This window comes from Brassica napus, chromosome C7 (genome assembly GCF_020379485.1).
Source record: "Brassica napus cultivar Da-Ae chromosome C7, Da-Ae, whole genome shotgun sequence".
Lineage (NCBI taxonomy): Eukaryota > Viridiplantae > Streptophyta > Magnoliopsida > Brassicales > Brassicaceae > Brassica > Brassica napus.
Window position 1 is genome coordinate 18,978,969 of NC_063450.1, and position 22,542 is coordinate 19,001,510.

General features: G+C 31.3%; 1 protein-coding gene across 1 annotated transcript; it reads right to left on the minus strand.

Annotated features, from left to right (window-relative positions):
* Nucleotides 1-2,442: 2,442 nt before the first annotated feature.
* LOC106421463 (transcription factor MYB15) lies at nucleotides 2,443-3,972 on the minus strand. Its single transcript, XM_013862304.3, has 3 exons — nucleotides 3,721-3,972; nucleotides 3,494-3,623; nucleotides 2,443-3,290 (listed from the first exon to the last, which is right to left on the minus strand). Exons 1-3 carry the CDS (start codon nucleotides 3,851-3,853, stop codon nucleotides 2,696-2,698), a joined length of 858 nt encoding a protein of 285 aa, XP_013717758.1. The 5' UTR covers nucleotides 3,854-3,972; the 3' UTR covers nucleotides 2,443-2,695.
* Between the last annotated feature and the right edge of the window lie 18,570 nt (nucleotides 3,973-22,542).

Genomic DNA, 22,542 nt, shown 5'->3' on the forward strand with positions numbered 1-22,542 from the left:
ATCTCTGATTACCACTATCATGTTCTTGTCATCTATATCTTCGAAATCATGGCATGATTTCAAACCGTGCAGTAATGGGTTATTTATTAAATGAGCAAGATAGGATCCAAGCTTCCAAATATGCTCATTACATGAGGAGAAATATATAATTTTAATCAATTCATTTTTTTATTTGCTCTTCCTTTTTCTTCTTCTCCATAGTTTTTATCTTCTTTGTCAATTTTTTTTACAGTTCGTCGGTGTGTACCAACAAAAATAATGTATATTTGTGACTTTTGTTTTCATGTTCGCTTTTCTGTTTTCTTCAAATAAATACGTACCCTATAGAAGATAAGTATACATCTTAGCAATAATGATAACTAATATCTTGTAATTATCTATATTCATATTACCCTTAGGGTTAGGAGTCTCTACGCTATGTATATATATGTGACCTTGTACATGAATAACGACAACAGTTTACGATCTAGTTTATACCCATTAATTCTATTAGTGTGATTTCAAACTAAAGATGTCACTGGAGTATACTGATGCTTCAGAACTTCATTCTTCAAAAAATGGAAAATCAGAGAAACGTTTGCAAATGAGGTAACAATAAGTACATTCGACTCTATTATACAAAAAATTAGATACTTACAGCTCAGTTTTTTACGGCTTATACTTAGAAAGCTAAGTACGTCAATAAACTATTTTTATAATTTTGGAACCTAATAGACTGTTTGCATGTTTCGGTGATGATTATATAGAAATGAGTAAACAGGTGACTGAGTGATGGAGCATCAATTCAAATCTTATGCAAATGGGAAGAGTCGATAAAAAACACTAAAGGCAGATAAGGTTAAATCTGAAGATTAACCATATGCAAAATGAGAAGGTGAATAGGAAAGTTCGACGACGTTTCCAATTTTTTTTTTGAGGCACTGTGTAACCAAAGAAATGCTGTCTGGATAAAGGTAATTGATTCTGTAAACTCGGTAGTTCTATCCTTGCTTCTTTTTCAAAACCGCGATTCAAATTTGTATTACGTAATATCTTTAAGTTGCATTGATCTTCATTGTAGGAAATTGTGGTATTATAATGTATTTAGTATTTATGGAGATGTTTACGATGACTTGGCGATTTATGATTACCAAGTTTATTTTTTCAACGTTGGTAATTTTCTTGACCAAAGGTTTAAAAAAATAAATTGGTGACTTCTTGAGTTTTAGTTACAAGTCATCAATAATTTTACTCTTTGAACCCTTTTGGTCAAAATGTCTATGAACCCAATACTTTTTATTATCAAAATTCTAATAAATAATTTTTTGAAACTAATTGGTTTATGTGGACCATGTTTATTGATTTGATGGATTAGTTTTTATTTCCACTATTAGTTTAAATTTCCCTATTTTTATATACTGTAGATTCAAAGATGAAGGTGGTGTTAATACATTTTTAACCCAAAACATGAAGTGTTATTACATGTTAAGAAATTAAAATTAGATGTTAGTTTTTATATAAGAAAATAAGGTACGGGACGAATACTAGTAAAAACTAAATTCTAAACCAAGTAAATAAATATTAGACCAAAGAAAACCCAAGTAAATAGAAAATATTACCATTAATCCTCTTAATTTAGAAATATAAATATTTGTTTTGATATTTTCAAATTATTCTATACTTTTGTAAACCAAATAGTTGTTTTAGACTCAGCAGAGTAGACGCAACGAACACAAACGATGTTCTACTCTGTTCTATACCTTTGTATAGACGCTGAAATTAGCGCTGTGACAATATTTAAAATGACTGCTGAAAATGATATTAATTGCATCTACTCTGCTGCGTCTAAAACAGCCCTGTTCTTTGCATAGACGCTGAAATTAGCGCCAGCGACGATATTTCAAACGTCCAACTGAAAATACATTAGCTGGAATTGGTCGCAGCGATCATTTAAAAAGTATGACATACTTTGGATCGCCGGATTTAATAGCGTCTTATCATTTTTGAAAATCCGGTGCCGTGTTAGACGCTAGCGATCATTTTCTCTCTCATCTGTGTTTTGTTTTTCCGTGGTCTGTATCGATTTTAGATTACCGGACGCTGACGCAGCGTCATCTTTCCGAACAGGGCTATTACATTTTTGCCACTAGATGTAACCATTTGGAAACTAAATATATTAATCAATATGAATATTTAAAATCTTTATATATCCAATTTATAAGCATGTTTCACTTTAATTTCTGCTTTTCTTTATTTTTCTTTTGTTTGTATATACACTTTCTGTTTCATGGGTTTCTTATATTAAGAATAATAAATGCATCTCACTAAAGCATTATTTTATCTGCTTTTTTAGCATTTGGATTATTATTAAAATGTTTATAATTTCTTAAGTTACTTTCTCTAATAATTTGCTAGCTAGTTAATTACAACTTCTTCTTTTCCGCCATAGGTTAACTTGAAAACTAAATTAGAATGCCGGGTATTGCTATATATTAGAGCACTTTAATAATACATTTTAATCGTTGTTTTTCGCATGACATTCAATATTTTCAGTTAATTATTTTATTACTCCAATTAGCTAACCACTCAATCAGAGTAATATTTTCAAAAAACGCAACCTCTAATTAATAAACTAACCAGATCACATGAAAAGTTAAAGACTTTTCTTAGCTTTAATTTTCACCATTTCACTTTGCTATTCAAATATGTCAGCTAATTAGAGCCCAGCTAATAGATCTTGTTCCCCTCCAGTTCTCGCCAAAACATCGAACCAAAAGTCCATCTCACTGTCGAAAACCATCTCATTCTCAACTGGGCCTAACTGCTGAAACTCTTGTTGTATCTCGTCAAAACCAGCCACGTCAAGATTCAGTGCGTAGTTGCTTTCATCCTGGCTATAAAGCGCCTCATTCCAGAAGCTCTCGTCGATATCTGCTCCAAAAATTTCGAAAGAAGAACAATCTTGATCCGCAATATTGATGTCTCCCGATTTATTATCCATCTTAGCCTCGTTGTTATGGCCTTCGTGGCTCATGAGTGTCACCGAAGAAACCGCATCACTCGTTGATGGTGATGCCGACAACAAGCTTTCAAAAGAAGGGTTTGATGAATTTAAGAACTCCAATTCGCGTCCAGTACTGTTCAATTTCGTCGGTACAGATTGAGATTTAGGTTTAGTAGCCTTCTTCGTATTGCTTGTCTTAGGTTTAGCGAGTTGATAATCTTCAAGTCTTTTCTTCAAGTGAGTGTGCCATACGTTCTTGATCTCATTATCCGTTCTTCCTGGCAATTTTGCTGCAATCGCTGACCATCTAGAGACAATACCAAAAGAGAAAAAGAATGTCAATACAAAATTACCAGAGAGCAGATTATCATATAGTTAACTTTATACAATAGTGGACCAAGACATGTTTCTTGTGATGATTATAGTACATGTTAGGTGTACGTAGAACGTATACAGGACATAGACATGCGTATAATTTATATGTAAAAGTAGAAGAGTGCAAAGTAATACCTATTGCCAAGGATTTGGTGCAAGCTAATGATAGCATCCTCCTCTTCTTTGGTGAAATTGCCTCTTTTAATATCAGGTTTTAAATAGTTCATCCACCTAAGTCTACAGCTTTTCCCACATCTCAAAAGACCTGTAATTAATAGTTACTATCAATGTTAAGAAATTTAATTTTCATATTTAGGAAATTGAACTATATGTAAAATATGTAAATTTTAGTTTGTTCATACCAGCTTGCTTAGGGAGGGCTCGCCAGTTACTGTGACCATGTTTGTGGATAAAAGAGATCAAGATTTGATCTTCTTCAGGCGTCCATGGGCCTCTGTTCAACCCCATCTTCTCACAGCATGGAACTCTTCCCATCTTCCGATGATGTTTTTGATTGCTGGTGAGTACGATCAAGATAGATTGTGCTGATCAAATTTTTTTGAGCTATGTGATCAAATGTTGTTGATGAGCCTGAGAATGAGTGACTTAAGGTTTTGAGTATTTATACTGAATTTGTCTAAAGGCATGTGTGAGAATTCAAAAGCATTTGGTAGGCTTCCCGGAAGGAGGAGATGAGAGAGGGGTTTTTGGGTTATTGGCACCATAGTCAAAAAGTATGTTGTACATATATATTATATTGCATGTTGGATTGAATGATATGATTTTAGAGACTACAAAGATACTAATAAACAAAAAATGGTATGCGTTAATATAAAATGTGCGTAGAGTGGTGATGGTGAGATATGTGGTGCAAGTGTTACTTCAGAGGTTTACCAAAAAAAAAGTGTTACTTGAGAGTAAAAAAGAGTCGTCGGGTAGACGCATGAAGTGCATTACAATAACCCCACACGTACATTTTTGTAGAAAATCAACGTTTGCGATTATTTTACGACAAAACAAAAATCAACGTTGTGTGGATTATATGTTGACCGAAAAACACTTGTATTTTGACTGCTTGTAAGTATTCTTCGTAGTTTCTTTAATTTTCTTATCAAAATTAAACTTCTTTAATCTGTAGTGAAAAACCATATTTATCTTGGTACTAATCTGGTTTAGGTTTACCACGTCCATTTTTAGTAATTATAATGTATATATTACATGGTTCAACAAATTGGTCCTCCTACGCAGCAGCTCATCAGTCCTAGCTGAAATTAATTTTTTTAAAATTTGATTTATAAAAATTAGTTTAAATCAATGTAAATTAATTTAAATCTGTTAAATTAAGAAATGATGTTAGTATATGTTCACAAGTTTTTTTTATTTTATTTTGTATACCTAAATTTTATAATTCATCAAAATTATTTTATAATTAAAATCAAACACTAAAATATTTTATATAAATATAAAATATTTGCATAATAATCAATAATCTGTTAACACATCTGGCTCCTAGTAATCTAACTAGTCATTATTCCTCTATAAAACGTCTAATTACTGTTTATGAATTTCTTGAACATTGATGTATTATGATATCATGTCCTTGTTTATAAAAGGCTATACTTGCATTTAGTTATTCGCTGGTTCTTTTAATTAATTGAAACGTCATGGCATGTTTTTTTCAATATTTACCATATGATACATCAACCACCTAAAATTTGTAATCGTACGTAAGGTATAAAAATTAGTTTGAAGTATTTTTATCTTTGATATTTAATTGGGAATATTAAAAAAAAAATATGAATACATATGCCTAAACTTGCCCGTTGTCGTGTATAAAAATTAAAAAGAGTTAAATTAATAGATGATGTTTATACATAATGCCTCGGTAAGTTCCGAGCCCATTTGTTTGGATTCTAACTATCTATATATATAAAGTTGATTTTTTTCTTTTTTATGACAAGTGACATGAGGTTTTTGCGACGCATGTCATCCATGTATTTTTTTTATATTTTAGATCCTTATTCTTTTAGATTATTGCAATTTGGCCAAATACTTTATAATTGTGCACTATCTAATCATTTTTGCACTAACTATTATCGTATGAAGTTAGATAATTTATTTTATTGTTTACTAAAATTCAATATGAATAAATAAATAAAATAATTGAAATAAAATTTACATATTTAATTTATTCATAACTAAAAATAACATAATTTTTGTTTCTTTATTATTTTTTACAATTTTCTATTATTTAATCTACAAATTATATATTTATTTAACTATTAAAAATATAAAATGAACAAACTAACAAAAAAAAATTAGAGTGCAATACATAATCAAAACATAAAACTTCCATAATCACAAAGAAAAAAAATACCATAGTAATACTAACTCAATAAAAGTTTGGAGCTGAAAAAGATTAACAAAAAAGACTAATCTTTCTCATCTTACCATGAAATGTCTTGGCTAGAACAAACAGATGTCAGAAAAAAGTAAAAAGATAAAATATGAGATAAAGCAATCTTCGGAACACAAAGGATCGCGATCAAGAACCAGCGCAAAAAACCAAAAAAGCGGGCCAGAGAAAAAATAATCATCGGAAGAACAAAGTCACCACAAAACAAAAAGACGTTTGTCTAAAGCACCAACAGCACAACCACCAGCTAATAGATAAGAAATACCTCACAAACTAAACAAATACATACAAGGCGCCCATGACAGCGAAGAACCACGAAACTCTGAATAGAAGAAACCAAAGCTTCAAAAGACTAGCCCCGCACACCTACACCAAGGGATGCATGAGAAGAATATAAACACCCTGAGTGTGGGAGAATGGAAGCCAACCACCGAGAAACCAAAGCTTAAGCTTGAGATTATAAACAACCTCCAAAGCGCACAAAGCATACACAGAGAAAAACACTATCCAAACTTGGAGTAGCAAATATGGCGAAAGGGAGAGCCACCAGATACGTGATCCGCGATGAAAGGTCCAACGAGACGAGAGAACAAAGATATTAAAAGAGACAAAATTAAATCAACGAACCGTGGAACCATCCTCGAGTTATGAAAAAAGAACATAGAAATCAGATCACCAAAAACAGATTTTGAAAACCAAGACGAGTAAAGACTATCGATGGCAAACCAGCGACGAGGAAAACAACATCAATGACAACCAAACTCTGACCCAATCCAATGAGATGTAGTTTCTAACCTTAGCCAAAATCGAAAAAAAAACCGACCAATATTGACTGAGATAACATACAACGCCGCAAGAAACAACCACACAACATGGAACTAATATTCCTGATCTATAACAAATATCAGATAATCTAACAGAAAAAGAAGGTGAGGAAAAAAAGAGCACGGAGATGAGTCTTTTCCCAGTGATGGTGAGAAGCACTTCACACCGGAGAGGTAAAGGAAATACATAAATGGTGACGACTCAAGGTCAAAATATGGGGGAAAGTGCTAAAAACATCTAAAAAGAGTAATGTTCAAAAATGTGAAAAACTAAAATACAATTTGACGCTGTTAATCTTAGAATCAAACAAATGCTTAAAAAAAAAGTTATTGAAATTCAATATGTTTTACATCAGAAACTCATTTCACCACTAACAAGTAGTATTATACATACAACAACACATTATTAAAAGACAAACACATAATATATTAACTTATTAGCTACTACTACGTAACATAATAAAACATCAAATAATGCTATTCACAATAAATACTGACCGCATAATCACATCATCTAAAAATCATATTTAAGAACAATAAATCAATATTCCGCGCGAAGCGCGCACACCCTCAGTTTTAATTGTTATTGTTGACAAAAAAAATTAATAGTAATTAGAAATTATCTTTAACATTATTTTTACTTTCAAATATGTTATTATAAATTTTGCCAACATCATACTGTTATTTGAAAACAATCATCTTTAAAAATATAAGTTTTCTTCGGTTAATACTATCTCCTTGAATGTAAACCATATATATAAATAAAACAAAATAAAATATCTGACCGGGAGAGGCTCATGTGATGCAAGCTGACTAACGCGCTTCCATACACTTTAATTTCCATCTTTCTATTGCTGTTTGTTTTTGTTCAAAGTTTATGGGTCAACGAAATAGGCTTACGACAGGTTTCAACATATATATCAATTGTCACTATGGAATTAAACTTTCTCTTTTCTTACCGAACTAAATAAAGTTTAGAAAAATACATACTGATGGATGGGTTAACAGTTATTTAGTTCTCTCTGGTCGTACTAACTGAATAAGTAAGAATAAGATTAACTACGGAGCAACGAAACATTTTAATAGACTTATTTAGCAAAACAGAAAACAAACAAACATTGAAACAGATTTACTTTAACTCATTACAAGCTGGAAAGAAAAAAAAAACAAAAAAAAATTCTCCATATTTAATCTTATGCATTAGTATTCATTAATTCTGCATGGCTAATCACATAATTAATTACATGCAATTATAGATCATATTATAAAACAAAGTAAATATAATCCCAGGATTTCATTTGTAAAAGTAAGAGCTGACTTTCAAATAATGATAAGTCAACTTCATAAATTTCATTAGTCAAAAAAAAAAAAAAAAACTTCATAAATTTCAGAGTGATCGGTGCTAAATTCCAAGATGTAAAATGATATTACATGCAGCATACAATATGTTTTAATAATCAAATCAAATATAAAATTCAACAGAAATATATTTATTGGGATCTGTAACGCGTTTAAAATAGAACCGTAATGAATAGTAAAGTCCTGTCCCCAAAATACTCGCGGATGTTATAAGCAGCAAGACCATTATTCCACTAGTTTCCCACTTTTATACTCATTCTTTTAATGATATATTTTGATCCCGGAACCACGCTAACCCCGGGCTACTGAGTAACCAAAAAATCGGAGAGTACTAAAAAATTACGCGGAGCCTAGTTTTAAATATAATTTAATATATTTATAATATATTTAGCTAATTTTAAATATGATGATACAAGTTCTTAGACATAATTATATAATTTTTTATATATAATTTTAAAAAATCTCTTTTTGATTCGTAAATGGTGGGTTTGATACGAAAAAAATCCCTAAATATAGTATGTATGTGTTTGTTTTGGGTTTGATAGCTAATTATAATTATTTAGTAATGAATAATTACACAAAATCTATCAATAATGAGTAAAAAATAATCAACCGTGTTTTAACTTACACGGACGAAAAAAAACTTAGGCGGTCAACGCGAGATTAGGCGGGAATTAGACTGTCAACGCGGAAATTTGGCGGTCTTATGCGGATTAACGCTTGGCTACACCGATTTGGGCATAATCGCCTCGGTTAACATCCGCACAGCGCCTAGACGGCCGCGTTTTCGAACATGGATTTTGACAGAACACTGATTGGATTCCTATTTGATACGGGTTTCTTTCTCTTACGAGTCAATAATGAATTTAGTGCGTAACAGACCTTGTTAAATTAAGCATATAAAATAAATATATGTTCACACACAGTAGAATAAGCCTAAGAATGGGAAGCATATAGTAGATGGTTCTCATGCTTAGTGGAGGAACCACATCAAAATTCTCCATTCAACAAAATTTTACAATTTAATTAAAAAGATGAATAAAACACAAGCAGTTTAATTTCTTTTTGGTCTTTTATAAAAAAAGTGGATGAACCACTAATGTTTCTACACACTTGCTAATGGAGTGTTTCATCCACTTTTGTATATATAACAGTTTTTTTTATATATCAATGAATTTTATTTCTTCCTCATATATAATAAAACTATATTTATGTGACATGTAAATTCTATTTATATTCGTTTTATGTTAAATATTATTTTATTTAAGTACATCATTGGATTTGTATAATGTACACCATAGTATATATATATATATATAATGTATTTTTATTTTACACCATACTTTATTTTTAAATAATGTGTTATTCTTTTTTTTGGAAAACTTTTGAATATTAAAAATTATTGAGTTAATTAATATGAAACTCAAAAATATGTACCAAAAATATAATTATATTTTTTCAATCATTCAAGTAGAAAATTATTTTTAATGTTCAAAAATAATTATATAATTATATATTTATTTGAATTAATTTTATTATATTCTAATAAAAATATTATTATATTTATATATGAAATTTTCTAAGAATATTATATTTTAGGAAAAGTAGATAGTTTGAACTAGTTATAACAATATATTGTATTTATTTATAATATTAAATAAATTCAAAACAACTATTTTAAAATAGTTAAATATAATTACAAAGTAAATAATAATTTAATTATTTTAAATTTGATTTTGAATTGATTTTACACCGCTTTTTATCAAAATATAATTATTTTAAAATATCTAAAATTAGATACATATTTAATTTTAAAACTAAAATAATAATATATGTTTAAATAATTTTATATTATATTTGATTTTTTTTTATTTCTCATCTATAAAGTATTTTTAGAATAACACCTTTAATTATGAAAATAAATAGTATTGATTTTTATATAAATTAATTTAAATTTGTACAGTACTTTAGACCACTTTTTATACATTTTCACCATTCAAACATATGTTTTGAACCGCTAGACCCGCTTGGTCCACACTTGAACCGCTCAATCCGCTTGATCCACTCTTATTCCACTCAATCCGCTTGATCCACTCTTGTTCCGCTCAATCCGCTAAATCCGCAACACTTGATCCGCTTTCTCCATTCGGGGCCTAAGACAAATCTTAGAGTTCAAAATGCATCAGATATTTTTATATTTTTTGGTCCCTTCCTAAGTTTTTTTTTTTTTTCAAAATTCAGACTGATTTGATGATATATTTTTTGGTGTTTGTTACATGTTTTTGCTTCCGATGATATATATAATATGAATTTGAATCTAAGTAGCAATTGAACGACGAATTAATGCAAAACACTATGCTATATGATTTTTTTTGTAACAATATGCTATATGATTTCGTATAGCTGTTATTCTTTGATTTTATTATATTAAAAATGATCATATTATTATTCAGACCAATCGAAGTTAATCTATTTTACTTTGACGTCAAATTTAATTTGACTTTTTTTTATATGTCCTATCTAATGGCAGTATGTGCTCCGAATGTACCGAATTACAAGATGAATCTACATCAATCAAAGAAAAGCTGAACCCAGTTACCCGGTCTCATTAAGTGTGGAGCTGGACATACGACAAGCATAGAAATAAGGGATATTCAGCATACGGATCACACAGCTCACATACTAGAGACGGCCAACAGATTTAGCTGTCTCAGGTTATACGCTGTCACATGCTGACGTAAGAGGAACACTAGATTAAACATTTGTATATAAACAGATTTAGTGTAAACGTTTTAGGTAGCCGAAATAATAAGAAAGTTGAAGTTTTTCACCATTGTTTTGAGCTCTTATTCTCTGTTCTTTATGGTATTAGAACCATGGAAAGACAAGAAATGCTTTCCACTCCATCTCTGAGTATATCTCAGTGTGTCACTCTATAACTCTCATCCACAAACTATCTTCTATGAAAAACTCAATTAGAGTCCTTTCTATCCATTCAGTCGCTCTCTCGATTCATTAATGGCAGCTCAACTCGTCCTTCTTCGAGTACTTCTGTTCAAAATGGAGATGAAGTTACTGAGCAAGCCAATCCGTAGTTTGTCAAGTGGATAAGGAAGGATCAGTTGGTAATGGCGTGGCTTTTTGGACCTGTTTCCGAAGAAGCTCTTCGTGCTGTCTATGGGCTTCACTATGCTTAAGAAGTTTGGTTCACTCTTGGGAAGAAGTACAACAGAGTATCAGCCACTCGGAAACTCAGTCTACAATGCAAGTTGCAAGGTATGTTTAAGGTCAAAAGTCTATGTCAGCGTACCTGAGTGATGTCAAGAGCTTGTGTGATCAGTTAGACTCTATATGATGTCCTTTATCTGAGAAAGAAGTTATCTATGGTACTTTATCTGGTATTGGAAAAAAATATTTATCTATGAGGATTTTGTATTCAAGTTAACTTTGACGATAAGCTCCAATAGTACAACAATCCGCCTGAGACTAGCCCACATCTAGCTTTCCATGCTGGATGCGGTTACTCAAACCGTGGTAGAGGAGGAAACAACAACAGAGGAGGTTACAGAGGTCGCGGTTCCTACCGTATTCGGGGAAGAGGCTTCACTCAACAGTTCTCAGGAGGATCCGGTTCTGGTGGAAACACAAGACCTACATGCCAGATTCGTGGTCGATATGGACACTCTGCAACGCGTTGTTACAACAGATTCGATCAAGACTATGACAGCTATGAGAATGTTCATAATACACTCACTACCATGAAGCTTTCAGATCAGGAACAACACTCTAGTCAAGACTAGTATCCTGACTCAGCCGTAACAGCTCACATCACGAACACTGAAACACAGTTGAAGTCAGCTATACCGTATGTAGGTAATGATCAGGTGATAGTCGAAAATGGAGATTACTTGCGTATCACTCATGTTAGTTCGATAGCCTTACATACACCACAAGGTATCTTACCTCTTGATGATGTATTAGTTTGTCCTGGAATAAAAAAGTCTTTGTTATCTGTTTCCAAGCTGACATCATATTATCCGTGTGAGATTTCATTTGATTCTGCTTCTATCTATGTTAAGGACAAGGGAACAAACAGAGTGATAGCTCAAGGAACAAGGCATAAGGAGCTCTACGTGTTGAAGGATACAAGATTTCAAGCTTACTACTCTTCAAGACAGCAAGCTACAAGTGATGGGATTTGGCATCAAAGACTAAGTCATCCCCACAAGGATATTCTTCACCTTTTAGTCAAAAATAATGCTATTGTTTTCAATAAAAGAGAAACTCAGATGTTTGTGATGCTTGTCAACTTGAGAAAAGTTGCAAATTCCCATTTTTATCTTCAGAAATTGTTGCTACTAGACCTTTAGAACGAGCTCACTGTGATTTGTGGGGTCCAAGCACGGTTGTAGCAGCTTAGGGTCTTAAACACTATGTGGTTTTCATCGAAAATTACTCATGGTTCACTTGGTTCAATCCACTTAAGCTGAAATCTGAGTTTTTCTGTGTCTTCAAACGGTTCATACACTGGTTGAGAATAAATTTCAACATCGTATTAAGCAGTTTCAGGCGGATGGAGGGAATGAATTTGTTAACAATCCGTTTCTCAGCCATCTCTCAGAATGTGGCATCAAACATTTTCTATCATGCCCTCATACACCGCAACAAAACAGTATCTCAGAGAGAAAGCATGTACATCTAGCGGAGCTAGGCATTACAATGATGTATCACCGAAAAATGCCTCAACATCTTTTGGTTGACGCCTTTTTTACAGCCAACTTTCTTGCCAACTTACTGTCGTCCTCTGTTCTTGATAATAACAAGAGTCCTTGTGAACAATATTTTGGCAAGGCTCTGCTGTATACCTCACTGAGGGTGTTTGGATGCAAATGTTTTCCATATCTCAGGCCATACATGAAAGATAAGCTTGGTCTTAAATCTCTACTTTGTGTCTTCCTCGATTATAATGAAAAATATACGGGATACATATGCTTTCATCCTCCAACTGGCAAGGTTTATATATAGCGTCATGTCTTGTTTGAAGAGAAAAGCTTTTCGTTTTCAATCATATACAACGGCTAGTCGAAGTTACCTCTACTTAATGTGTGGCGACTGACATCTATCCAACAAGATAGATTTGTCTGTATGAACGATAAAGAAACATATGTATACATGGAGGACTTTGAGACGATATCGGCAACCTCAAGAAGCTATAGCGCCTCACTCACCTCATCCACTGTCTCCACCGAATGGAGAATGAGAGAATGAACAATTGTCTCAGTCAACTTATAATGGAGAGAGTGATGAAGGTGATGCAGTTGATCAACAGCCTCAACAGGCAGTACTTCCTCTTGCTCCTCATACTATAATTACAAGAGCGAGATCATACATCATTAAACTCAATCCTAAGTATGCTCTCTTCACTGTCAAGTCTGGTTACCTTATGCCAAATTCAGTTAAATAAAAAAGGTGGAATGGAGCAACGAATGTTGAAATAAAAAAAATGGAAGAAACAAATATTTGTGAGCTGGTTCCACCAGCAGATGATCAGAATCCTCTTGGTTGTAGATAGATATACAAAGAGAATCTGAACGCAGATGCAAATCCATTGAAGCTTAAAGCTCGATTAGTAGCAAAAGGAAACGACAAGAAGAGGGAGTTGAATTCATTGGAAGCTTTAGTCCTGTTGATAGGACAACAACAATTCGGACAGTGCTACATGTAGCGGTGACAAAAGGTTGACAAATAAAACAACTAGAAGTTTACAATTCGGACAGTGCTACAAGAGCCAGTATATATGTTACAGCCTCCTGGTTTTCAAGACCCTACACGGCTAAACTATGTATGCAAGTTGAAGAAATTGATTTACGGCTTAAAGCAATCACCACGTGTTTGGTTTGACAAATTTAGTTCGTTCTGCCTGAATTTGGCTTTGAATGTAGCTTTCAGGATCCATCTCTGTTCATCTTTCATCAAGGCTCAGATGTGATTTACCTTCTTCTCTACATTGATGACATGATCCTGACTGGTAACAAAAATGATCTGATCCAGAAGCTGTTACATAGTCTGAACAATGTGTTTCGAATGAAAGTTATGGGTGATGTACACTACTTTTTTGGAATTCAGGTTCATCACACACATGATGGTCTCTTCCTCAACCAATCCAAGTACGCTCAGGATCTCCTAGTTGCTGCAGGCATGCAAGATTGTGCAATCATGCCAACTCCACTACCTATCAAGCTTGACAACTTGCATGGTCAAGATGAGTTCTTCTCGGAACCATCTTACTTTAGGAGTTTGGCTGGGAATTCAGTATTTGACATTCACGCATCCTGATCTATAGTTCTCTGTCAACTACATATGTTAAAGATGTATCAACCAAGTGTTTCAGACTTTAATGTTCTAAAACGCATATTGAGATATGTTAAAGGTACAAAAAAAAAGGGTAGCGGGATCAAGAAGAAGACAGATTCCATGTTGGTTTGTTATAGTGATAGTGATTGGGCTGGATGCAAAGCGACTTTAAATAAAAAGGGTGGAATGGAGCAACGAATGTTGAAATCGAAAATATGGAATAAACAAAAATTTGTGACCTGGTTCCACCAGCAGATGATCATAATCCTCTTGGTTGTAGATGGATATACAAAGAGAAGCTAAACGCAGATGGAACTCTTTAGAAGCTTAAAGCTCGATTAGTAGCAAAAGGAAACGAACAAGAAGAGGGAGTTGAATTCATTGGAACCTTCAGTCTCGTTGATAGGACAGCAACAATTCGGACAGTGCTACATGTACCGGTGACAAAAGGTTGGCAAATAAAACAACTAGACGTTTACAATTCGGAAAGTGCTATAAGAGCTAGTATATTTGTTACAGCCTCCTGGTTTGAAGACCCGACACGGCTAAACTATGTATGCAAGTTGAAGAAAGCGATTTACGTCTTAAATTAATCACCACGTGTTTTATTTGACAAATTCAGTTCATTCTGCTTGAACTTGGCTTTGACTGTAGCTTTCAAGATCCATCTCTGTTCATCTTTCATCAAGGCTCAGATGTGATTTAACTTCTTCTCTACATTGATGTCATGATCCTGACTAGTAACAAAAATGATCTGATCCAGAAGCTGTTACATAGTCTGAACAATGTGTTTCGAATGAAAGATATGGGTGATGTACACTACTTTTTGGGAATTCAGGTTCATCACACACATGTTGGTCTCTTCCTCAACCAATCTAAGTACGCTCAGGATCTCCTAGTTGCTGCAGGCATGCAAGATTGTGCAATCATGCCAACTCCACTACCTATCAAGCTTGACAACTTGCATGGTCAAGATGAGTTCTTCTCGGAACCATCTTACTTTAGGAATTTGGCTGGGAATTCAGTATTTGACACTCACGCGTCCTGATCTGTAGTTCTCTATCAACTACATATGTCAAAGATGCATCAACCAAGTGTTTCAGACTTTAATCTTCTGAAACGTATATTGAGATATGTGAAAGGTACAACAAAAATGGGTAGTGGAATCAAGAAGAAGACAGATTCCACGTAGGTTTGTTATAGTGATATTGATTAGGCTGGATGCAAAGATACAAGGAGGTCTATGGGTGGTTTCTGCACTTTTCTTGGCCAAACCATTAATTCTTGGTCGGCTAAACGTCATGTTACCGTCTCCAAATCGTCAACAGAGACATAGTATCGAATCATGTCTCTGGCCGCTTCGGAAGTTTCTTGGTTGCAGAATCTTTTGAAGACAATAGGACTGCAACAATGAAAGATGCCTCTTTTTTTATGCGACAATCTCTCAGCGGTGTGTCTGTCGGTAAACTCCATGTTTCATAAACAAACCAAACACTTTGAAATCGACTTTCACTATGTCAGGGAGAGAGTGCGATGAAGCTTTTGTATATAAACAAAGTTTGTGTAGACGTTGTAGGCAGCCGAAGTAATAGAAAAGTTGAAGCTTTTCACTATTGTTTTGAGCTCTTCTTCTCTGTTCTTGACTACCCGGTCGTATAACGCATTTAGTGCTACAAAGTAGATTAGCCTGAAATCGTACAAATCTAATTTGACTTTATTGCATCTACATGACGATATACAATTGAGCTTCACTATCGTTTATATTTTACACACCTACGCTAACGACTTCCAACTCCTATTTTTGCACAGCTGCAACATTATTATAAACTATTAGAATACGAGTTCGGGTGATATCTACAACTTACTTAAATTAACCGTGACTAAATTACATCTATAGAAAGTTAGTTCCCAATTATGATCAATGATATGAAATTATTAAACTGCAACTCTTTGAACTTATCTTAGTGATGGTATTGCTACTTGTATCATATTATGGACATCAAAAGTTTGGTAAATTAGCAGACGATCAATAGACTTATACTCCCAGAATTTAGCCCCAGATTATGTGAACTTAATTAGTTTTTGAAGACTTTGTATTAGTCTATTAGAAAATTAATACCTCATCCACGGGAGACTGGACAAAGACTAGAACTAGATTTGGTTGAATGCATGCATGTGTGTGTACAAAATGTCCAAGATTCTTTTCATCGTAATGACTATGAATTGAGCTACTATACTTCCGCGTTCTTGTTTACCGTAATTTCTGTCAATATTTTGATTTTTTGCAATACGTAAGGTTCACACTTGACAGTTCTTGAATTGACAAATTGGTTTGAAGTTTCAACCATCGTTTTAATTCGAGATAATCGTCTCAACTAGATTTTTTTTTTATTTATGCAAGTGCGAAGACATTTTATGACAATTTGACTATATCCATAGTACAAATGGATTATGGATAGAAATTGAATCATCCATATTGGATGTGTTCGAACGATTGTTACATCTTATTGTTTGTATGGATTTCAAAATATTTACATCTATAATTCGAGTGTAAACAGAAATATTTAAGGTCATAATACAACTGTTAAATAATATAATACATGATGAATTTTATTTTATGAATTATTTTCTTTAAAATATAAAGAGTAAAATAATTACTCGTGTTGGAGTTTTCGTACTACTGCTTATTTTTAATATTTTTTGTGAAACTTTTGAAAATGGGTGCAACATAAAGATTTTTCGGAAAATTATTCATCCTATTATTATTTTCGCCTAAGTACACTTAACTACAGTGACAACCACATACGTAGAGACCTGACGTAAAGATACTAATACTTTGAAATATTATACAGTCGAACCTCTATAAATTAATACCCAATAAATTAATAATCTCTATAAATTAATAAATTTTGCCGGTCACAATTTGGACTGGATCAAAATTTGACACAAATCAACAAAATAATAAAATAATAATATTTTAAAAAATTCTATGTAAATACATGGTTCAATTAAAATTATAAATTAATAATTTGTATGTATACATATTTTATATAAGTAAAAACTTATTATTATATTGTTTATTTTATATTCACATAAATTATCTTTATATTTTCTTAACACTTAATATATTTATGATGAGATTTAGTAATATTATATCTAAAACCATATTTAAGTTCTATGCAATATATATTATATACACCAAATAATATAATAAAATTAATATAAATGTCAAATTTCAAAAAATAACAATTAATGTCTATGCACTAAAATCAAATATTTTCTTATTTTAGAGTAAATATATCTTAAAATAATAAATCTATATAAGGAAACTTTTATAAATTAATAGCTATGTAAATTAATAAAATTTAAAAGTCCCAATATTATTAATTTAAAGAGGTTCTACTGTGAATGTTTGAAACTTTACCACTTGTCGACCACCCCCAAACTGGTTTTATTGAATTTCTTCTATTCCTCAACTAAAATTAAGAAAGAAAAAGGGGGCAATAATTGCTATCTAATGTCTTTCATTATTTGTATCCACTACAGCCATGTTTATTTCGTTTACTACTTAGAAATTTAAAATAATTATAACAAGTAGAAGTAGTGGTTACTGCATCTTATACATGATTAGTCTGAACTCTACTACATATAAAGAATTAAGAGATGATCATTTCTCTTAATTAAGCCAATATGTTTAACATCGTTTTCAATTTGCCTAAAAAAAGCGGTAGAAAATGGTACATCTTTTGTAAACAGTATACCCAAAACAAATATGATTCGTATAGGGGCTCATATGTTTGCCACAAAACCAAACTTTCTAATCATTATAGAACAAATGTAAACAAATGGTATATTTAGTACAATTGTAACAAATAACAGTATACCATATAACAGTACATCCCCTATATATTATTTTGGAGGATCATTTATAAAAATGTAACCTTTTATTTTGTATTAATTACATTTCAATTTTGCTGAATTGTGAACACCTTATGTATCTACATTGTTTACGTAGCAGTTTTACAATTAATTCGGATATATAAACTGTAGATCAACATTTTATTCTTTAATGATAATGACAGAGATCCCATGGATATTTTGCAATTGGCATAAACAGAGTCATGACCACAAGCTCAGGTTGCATCAGATAAAAATATAACACAAGGTTCCACTACAAAAGATGACGAAAATGAAATATTCGTCACACGAAAAGAAAAATGGTGTCTCACAGAAAAATCTTGGAAGGAAAATGCAGCTTTTTAGGACAGAATTGGTATACTATACTGGAGATTTTTTGAAAGATTGATGGGAATTCATAATACACGACCACCTCTCACAACTATGCATTCGGAACTGGAATCCCTTATTTGGGTAATGGAATGTATAATAAATTTCAGACAATATCAGATAACTTTTGTGACAAGTTGTTCTATAGTGGTGAAAATGGTTTCTGAACAAGAAGAATGTCTTCTTTCTCAACATACTTGGAAGAGTTTTGATGATTCAAGAAAGACCCAGCACAAAAAAAGTTTAAAAATTAATTAAAATTTTATTTAGTTACAAAAAAAAAAAAAAAAACTCAGCACTTTTGGGCTCATACATATACCTCAGACTCAATATACAACGACATATAGTCTTGCACGCAGTGTGCTAATTCAGCCAACTCCAATCATTCATATAGACACAAAGTCACTAGTCTGGTTAACAAAATCTTAATTGAGTACGTTTATTTTGATGACAAAAAACTGCATCACGTGCACGCTAAAATATTTATAAAGTATTAGTTAAATAAAGAAGTTGTTTAAATATTTATACCAATTCAATTAGAGAAATGTCCTATGATAACCTTAAAAAAATTATAACAAATATAGCACATTAGGGTTAAAATGACCAAAATAAGTTTCAAGAAAGTGGTTAAAAAAAAAAAATCAAACTTAATAAAGTTTTTTTCAAAAATAAATAAACCTTTTATCATTTATTTATATATATATTCATATTTATAATCTATAGAGTAAGTGTATATTTCTCATTTACTTTTTTAATGAAACATATTTTAGTCATTTTCCTCCTTGTATGTTTTTTTGGTCAAAAAATCTTCTTATGGTCTTTTGGAAAAAAATTCCATTTAACTATGATACATATTTTTAAAATTAAAATATTTATAAATTTAATATGGCATATAATTTAATTTAAATGATATTAAATAGATATATAATTTTCTTGTATATTATATAAAAAATAATAATCCGTTATTCACAAAATTTTGAATGTGGATTATAGTAATTTTTTTTTTTTAATATAACATATAGGAAAATTTGGAATTTTTATTATATAGTTAATGTAATTATTTAATTTATTTTAACAATAGGAATATACAAAACTGAGAAAGAACAAACAAACTATATTCAAATATTTATTATTTAACATCATTAACTATCATATATCAATTATATAACATTATGTAATTTCGTAGATTTTATTTAAAGAAGAAGAAATTGTTTTGGTAGATTATTAATTAGTTTTACGGTTAGTTTGATGAAAACTATAGTACAATAAAAACTCTATAAATTAATAAACATTATAAATAAAAAACTTATCTCATCTCAAGTTAGATCGATACAAAATATGACACAAACAGATAAAATAATAAGATATTAATTTAAAAAAACAAATGTAAATTTATGGTCTCATAAAATTATAAATTAATAATTTATATTTATATACATTTTATTTAAGTATAAATAAACTATTATATTTTTTATTTTATATTCACATTGGAATTATCTTTATATTTTCTTAACTCTACTATATTTTAATGATATTTAGTAAAATAATATTTATGAAACCTATTTAATATATACCAAATAATATAATAAAAATAATATGAATGTCGAATTTCAAAATTGTAATTAATGTATATACACTAAAATTAAATATTTTTCTTGTTTTATAAAAAAAATCTTTTTAAGTAAAAAATCTAAAATGAAATTTTTAATATCTTAATAAAATTTCATAATCCCAACATTATTAATTTATAGAGTTTTAACTGTGTATTTTATGTTTTAGATCAAAAGTTAATTATATTGATTATAGTTATTCTAGTGTTTAAAACTATTTTCATTAAAATTTTAAAAATTATTTTATTGATGACACATCGTCATAAAATATGTTACAATATTTCTGAACTACTAATTTAGGCTCAGTTTGACTATTTATTCGAGACAAACATTGGTAACGTAACTATTGGTTGGTTGCAGGTTCCCCCTAGGTGGTGAAGCGAAGAAAAACTCTGGTTATCACTCTCTTTATAATTCACGTTCTTTTGCAAAAAAAAAAAAAAAACGTTGGTAACATAATAAATTTTACTTCATGACCGGATAAGAGTTTTATAATAATACATTCCGCTAAGACTTATTTTATCTTACATAACTATAATTTACTATTCTAAAATGTATTATTTTATGTAAAGACACGATGATTGAGGTAGTAGTAGCCCCCAGGAGTTTTACTTTTTTCAAACCAATCCATTTGTTATCAGGAAACAGCAAATGATTTCTCAGAATTTGGTACGAATTTTCCACTGCTTTAAATAACTTGAGATGTACATTTTCGCAAGACTCCTTACTTTTGTTTATAACAAACTTTTGATATAATAAGCGTTTCATCTTGAACATGTACGGTGGCGGCTATACGATCTTAGTGACAGATTACTGGTGTCAATCTACGCAAAAACAAAGAAAATTAATTACTTTTTTCAGACTTTAATTAATTACTTGTTTGCTTCACAAACAAAGAATTTTGATTGTGCTCTATCATTTTAAAAGGTTTTATTCAGTAGTACTGCTTTTTCACAATTCAATAGTACTGCTTAATAGTATCATTTAATCATAGATAATAAAATTTAGTGTGGTTTTAATGTTTAGTGTCTAAACAGTAAAAATGTGAATAGTCGGGATGAGTTGTGTACCTGTTCTATGAACTCAAGTTGTTGTTTGTTTTCTTTTTATAATTGAACCTACTGATGTGAAATCTTGTTTATTTGAATATTCAAAAATAGTTCATGCAATGTAAAATGATGATTTTTAAATTACATATTATTTTCATTATGTAATATTTTGTCAAAGAGGAAAAATGTAAATATTATTTTTGTAAAACATCTAAGCGTAATTTTAAAATTCAGATCTATCCAAAATAGTATATTAAAAATATAAACGAATATACAAAGTCTATAGTCAATAAAAGTTCACGACTTAGCATTTCGACCACAAGAAAAAATTGGGTGCAAACGTGGGGAGGGGGGGGGAGTCTCCACATTCATCATTACGTAGTAATATTCATCTCTTGAAAATCAACAAGCTTCGGAAAAGTTTCAGAAGAAGTACAAACAGATAACATTAGAACTTACGAGAAAATAATGGAAATCTCGAGGAAACTACAAGAACGAGGAATTGTACTAGCAACAGAAGAGTCAGAATATATGGCATACATCAGGGGGTCTTAATACCAAATTTTATCATATTTCAATGAAATAACACCGTGCTCACAATAGGATAGTGGGTTATTTGATGAAGATGGTCACTGGATAAGATAGAAAAAAGAGTAGAAAAAGTTGCACTGAATTATTTGATGAACTATTTAGTGCCACTTTTCCCTCGGGATTTGAAAGTTTTCTGGATGAGATCAAACCAACCATCACTTATCAAATGAATTAGAGGTTGATCAGGACTGCGACGGAGGATAGTTAGACAAGATTTGTTTATGATACACCCAGAGAAAGCTCATGGGCCGGATGGAATGACAAAACTGTTCTTCCAACACTATTGTATTATAAAGAAGGACATGCTTGATATGGTCAATAATTTCTTGATCTCAAGGGAAGATGGATACAAGGTTAAACATTACAAACATTTGTTTGATTCCTAAAACAGAGAGACTTGCAAGGATGATGGAGCTAAGGCCGATAAATTTCTGTAATGTATGATACAAGATCATTTCTAAGGTGTTATGCCATAGGTTGAATGCATGACTTCCCACACTTATATCGAAATCGGCCTTTATGGCTGGAAAATTGATCTCATACAATATCTTCAAAGCTCAGGAGATGTTTCATGTGTTAAGGACTAATAAATCATACCAAAACAAGTTTATGGCCATAAAAACCATAAAAATGGATAAGAATGAAGCGTATGATTGGGCTGAATGAACCTTTATTTAGGCTTTACTTCACAAAA

Excerpts from the sequence above, each read along its gene's own strand:
- LOC106421463 (XM_013862304.3), bottom strand. The coding sequence starts at position 3,853 with ATGGGAAGAGTTCCATGCTGTGAGAAGATGGGGTTGAACAGAGGCCCA. Across the intron at positions 3,624-3,720 it reads AGCCCTCCCTAAGCAAGCTG|GTCTTTTGAGATGTGGGAAA; the intron begins GTATGAACAAAC and ends TATTAATTACAG. Across the intron at positions 3,291-3,493 it reads CACCAAATCCTTGGCAATAG|ATGGTCAGCGATTGCAGCAA; the intron begins GTATTACTTTGC and ends TATTGTCTCTAG.